This window comes from Mus pahari, chromosome 7, assembly GCF_900095145.1.
Source record: "Mus pahari chromosome 7, PAHARI_EIJ_v1.1, whole genome shotgun sequence".
Lineage (NCBI taxonomy): Eukaryota > Metazoa > Chordata > Mammalia > Rodentia > Muridae > Mus > Mus pahari.
In genome coordinates this window covers 71,530,281-71,535,649 of record NC_034596.1, presented here as the reverse complement: position 1 = coordinate 71,535,649, position 5,369 = coordinate 71,530,281, and the positions used below count along the sequence as shown (strand labels likewise).

At 42.7% G+C, this 5,369-nt stretch overlaps 1 protein-coding gene across 1 annotated transcript in view; it reads left to right on the top strand.

Annotated features, from left to right (window-relative positions):
• Positions 1-4,625, top strand: part of LOC110324771 — a 47,287-nt gene extending 42,662 nt beyond the window's left edge. The window contains exon 10 of the mRNA XM_021202457.1: positions 4,366-4,625. Coding sequence (XP_021058116.1) covers positions 4,366-4,524 — 159 coding nt within the window. The 3' untranslated portion in view covers positions 4,525-4,625. The remainder of the gene's footprint in view (positions 1-4,365) is intronic.
• The last annotated feature ends 744 nt before the right edge of the window (positions 4,626-5,369 follow it).

Genomic DNA, 5,369 nt, shown 5'->3' with positions numbered 1-5,369 from the left:
GGAGAGGAGAGGAGAGGAGAGGAGAGGAGAGAGGAGAGGCTGCCTGCCCATGAGCACATGGAGAGAGAGGGGGGAAAGGGGATCTGGAGGTGGGGTTAAGAAGGGAGAGCAAGAGCAGGAGGGCAAACAGCCCCTTTATAGTGAGTCAGGCACACCTGACTATTGCCAGGTAACTGTGGGGCCGAGCTTAGACAAAATGCCAACAAAAGGCATGTGCCACTTGCCTGACAAAACCTTTTTAAAATTTTTATTTTACTTATTTTCATATGTGTGTGTATTTTGCCTGTATGTGCACATATACAACATTGTACCTGTTGCCTTTGGAGCCCAGAAGTGGGTATTTCCTCTGCAACTAGAGCCACAGATAATTGTGGGTGTTGGGAATTGAACCTGGATCCTCTGGAAGAGGAGCCTGATAGGGCTCTTTTGTCCCTGCACAGACTATCTATCTATCTATCTATCTATCTATCTATCTATCTATCTATCTATCTATCTATCTATCTATCATCTATCTATCTATCTAGCTATCTATCTATCTATCATCTATCTATCATCTATCTATTATCTATCTATCTATCTATCTATCATCTATCTATCATCTATCTATCATCTATCTATTATCTATCTATCTATCTATCTATCTATCTATCTATCTATCTATCTATCTATCTATCTATCTCTGATGAGAGTTTTGTGTGCATTTATATCTGCATGCCACACGTGTGTCTGATGCCTGAGAAGGCCAGAAGGTGTCAGATCCCCTGGAACACAGGAAGATGTCACAGGTTGTTGTGAATTGCCATGTGGGTGCTTGCGACCAAGAGCAGCCTGAGCTCTGAGCTCTGAGCACTGAGCCATCTCTCTAGCCCCCACTGTTAAAATACTTCGGCACACTGTTTAATACTTCGGTAAATGTTGAGGTTTGTTCTGTTGCTATATATTGTAATGCTAAATTCTATACCCAAAGGTCTAGATAACCACAGTCTAGTCACTTGAGAGACTTCTCAAGTTTACAAGCTTTTGCTGTGCAAACCATACTTCTTTGTTTAAAACTATTGGCTAAGTAAAATTGGTTACAGCCAATCACTGGAGGGACTAGAGGTTGGTGGGTTTTGAGTTACCTGGTTGGGAGTGGAGAAGCAGAGGAGTTAGGAGACCAGAGAGGAGAAGGAGGAAGAATGAGAGGAAGCCACCATGAGGGGAGATGGTCCGTGAGCACGTGGCCAGGAGAAACAGCAAGAATCTGGGGTACAGCGATGGGGAGGTGGCCAGGCCAGCTGTTAGAAGAGTAGATTAGGGGTGACAATTATTGAGGAGTAATTGTCAAAGCCAAATAAAATAACCATAGTTTCATTTATTTGCTAGCTAGTCAGGGATCAGCTTCAAATGGTTCAACAACAGGTATGTGTTTCAGGTAGGTGTGTTGTACAGTGAAGTCGGAAATCACTGCTTTTGGTCTCAGATGCTATTTGATGTCATTCTTAGCCTCTGCATTGGTGGAAGCAAGGGGCCTGTTTGTACATTCTAAAGATGGACAGTAGATGTGACTCGAGAGGACAAGATAGCTAGGATAATATGTCTCTGCACCTGCAACAGTCAGCCTTGTATAATGTTTAACATAGGTGTGGCTTTTTTTTTCTGCGATTTTCTATTAACATCACTTTATTTATAAAGCAAAACATGGCCGGGTGTGGTGGCACATGCCTTTAATCCCAGCACTTGGGAGGATGAGGCAGGTGGATTTCTGAGTTCGAGGCCAGCCTGGTCTACAGAGTGAGTTCCAGGACAGCAAGGGCTAGACAGAGAAACCCTGTCTCAAAAAACAAACAAAAAAAATAATAAATAAAATAAAATAAATAAATAATATAAAGCAAAACATATAAACACATTTTTAGTCCTGGGGGCCAGACCCAGGGCCTCACTGATAGTTTGGGGTGATTAGTGTAGGTCGTTTTTCCTTAGTAGTTGCTTAAGTAATTAGAAATTGACCTATTGCTGTAGGATACACTAGCAGAAAGCTGTGTCAGCATTTTCTCTTTCCTGTTTTCTCTTTTCTGTACACGTGTTTTCCAGCTTGCTTTTGCTCCTGCATGTCCCCTCCGGACCTTCAATCACAGCTCTTCTCCTTGGGCATGCTCTTTCATGCTTCATTTCTGAGGTGATTTCCTGCAGCTATTTGTTGATTTCAGCCATCCCTATCTGAGAGACAACTCGGTCAGAGTCTTTAGCCAACTGTATTCCAAATACACTTCAGTCTTAAAATATCCTCTCCATGTCTGAAAATTCCTAATTGATAATTTCATTCTGCTAAAGTGCTGCATCTGAACATGACTACCATGTTTCATGGGTGTTGTGTGCTCTTGCATGCATGAGTTTATGTGTGTGCACATATGCATGTGTGTATATGTGTGCATGTATATGTGTACTTGTGTGTACATGTGTGTACATTTGTATTGGGGTGCATTTTATCACCTGAACAGGTTAGATGGTGTTGCTTTTCCATTTCTATCCTAAAGTAGTTCCATACAACTTACCATTGTCTATATTTTCAAAGGATTTACTTTATTCTTAATCACGTGTATGTCTGTGTGAGCATATACCGTGTATGTGGTACTCTCTCAGAGGCCCGAGTCACCTATCAGTCACAAATGGTTGTGAGCCATCATGTGGCTGCTGGGAATTGAACTCAGGACCTGGCATGTATGCTGGGACTTGAACTCCAGTCCTCTAGAAGAGGAATATGTGCTCTTAACCACTGAGCAACCTCTCCACCCCCATTCACATTCAAACCCTTGCAGTTGCCCAGCTCTCTCCACATTTCTGGTTTACAGCACCTTCCACGTTTCCACTAAGATACATGGTTATTCCAGCTGAGCACTGCCCTCTTCTGTTGTTAAAGCAAGGGTGCTCTTTACTTTTCTGGTTTTTGAAGTACCCATGCAGCAGGCCTTGCAGATGCTAGGAAAGCTCACTGCCTCTGACCTCTAAACCCAGTCCTTATACTTTCCCTCCTGAGACAGGGTCTCACTCAGTTGTCAGAGCTAGCCTCGAACTCCTTCTGTAGCCCAAGCAGACCTTGAACTGTGACTGGTATTACAGGGGCAAGTGGTTTCTTGACAAGTCTTTATTTGGAGGCAGAGGGTATATATGACGTTTCCTTCTGCAACACTCTCTTTTACAATCTCTTAGTTCCATCGTTCATCTTTTCTGCTAGCTGCCTCTCCCTTGCAAGCAGTCTGCAGCCTCCCTTCAGAAACCCTGCCTAGAAGAGCTGCTATTACTGGTCTCATAGGCTTTGAAGCCTCTATCTTTTCATTTCCCATAGGTCAGTGTGCCGACCCTGCGCCTCTCAGGCTTGTTCTCAGCATTGTGACTGTGTTCCACACCAGAGGCAGTCCCTGCTCATGTGCATGGTGAAAGCTGTAGTTTTCTTTCTGTTAGTTGTGTGGCTGTTTTCTTATTTGCTGTCCTTGTTGATCTCTTCGGCCTTGGATGGATTGAGAAATATGCATTGAGGACGGCCATGATCATTAAGCAAATTAGTAGCTCAAAAGGCAGTTTGTTTGCCCAGTGGCACATGCTGACAGTCCCCAGTTTGGGAGACTGAGGCTCATGAGTCCCTCCAGCCCAGGAATTGTAAGGCTAGGATGAGAAACAGAGCACATACAAAACATATGCTGACAAGATGGCTCAGTGGGTAAAGATGCTTACTATTAACCCTGACAACCTGTGTTCAATCCCGGGGAGACACATGGTAGGAGGAGAGAACTGACTTCTGAAAGATGCCCTCTGGGGGCTGGAGAGATGGCTCAGTGGTTAAGAGCACTTGACTGCTCTTCCAGGGTCCTGAGTTCAATTCCCAGCAACCACATGGTGGCTTACAGCCATCTGTAATGGGATCTGATGCCCTCTTCTGGTGTGTCTGAAGACAGCTACATTGTACTCAAATATATAATTAATTAATTAATTAATTAATGAGGTGGCCTCTGACCTCCACATGCACATATGCATGTAAAATAAGTAATTACATTATGAGCAAAATATAAGTAGTAATAAAATTGGGAAAAATGAGAAAAAGAGATAAAAATGCACAGGAAATTTTAAAGAATTCTTGTAATAGAAAGGATTTTTCTACCTTGAAAATACCACATGGTGTGAAGCCTGGTTGTAATTGTAGTGCTTGGGAGACTGGGAGGAGGAAGGTGGGTCCAAGGCTAGCTTAGCTGCACAGCAAGACCCTTTACTACCCCTACAACATATTGCATTAAGGAAATTTTTCGTAAAGCTAAATTGCAGAGGATACTAATTGCATCGTGCGTTATGACTCAGCAGTCACATACTGATTTGTGTGGTGGTTCTTTACAGCTCGCTGATTTTCGGGAAGCCGTCATGAAGATGTTGGGATTTAACATGAAAACAGTAGACAAGGATGTCATTAATCAGCTGAAGCTTGTCGTCCAAATTTATGAAATTTCTAAAAGATCAAAGATGGCTTCTCACTGTGAGCCTGGTCAGGCCAAGTGAGCAAGTTCTATTTCTACATGTCCTTAAGAAGTTATATACAGCTGTTTTCTACAGCACCCAGAATATAGCTACATTGTGAATAAACTTGCAACATTTCAACTGAAAATCTCTTCTCTCCTGTACTTGGAGTTTACATCTACTTTGGGATGATCTTTCTATTATTTCTGGCTTAGTCTGTATTGTCACTTGAGATATATGACGCTTACCTAATTACTTTTACTGACTGCATTCAAGCAGGATATGAACCATAAACATATAATTAGCTGTAATATTTATAATTATAGTCACTAGCCCATGTCTTGAATGAATGATTTATTGGATAAACAATCCTCTTTAGTGCCTGGGGCCCCGGCCCTGGCCTTTTTGGAGTTTGGAGCTGAGGTGGAGCAGAGTTAATAGAAGCCAAAACACTGATGATCTCGTCTTGTAATTCCCTCTGACTCTGCTGGGGACTAGAAGCTGATGGCTTCTGGGAACTCGACACTCTCCTACTTATTCTGTGGCTGAAAACTGCTGGCTTCTTTTCTCTTCAACTCTCTGTGCTTAAATAAGCACTGGGGAAACTTAACACTTTGTGCTTAAACCCTGGGGGAATCTTAACTCCTTGTTATTGTTCTGTGCTTCTGCAAGCACTAAAAAACTTGACTCTTAATGCTTAAATAAACACTGGGAAATTACAAAAAGGTTTATTGCTGGTGCTCCTTTCTCTGGCAAGTCAGCCAGAAGCCTCTGAGAGGCTTGGAGCTCCTTAACTCTTTTTGAACCAGAAAGAAAAGAGAAGAAAAGAAAGGAAGAGAAGGGCTGGTGAGATGGCTCAGTGGGTAAGAGCACCCGACTGCTCTTCC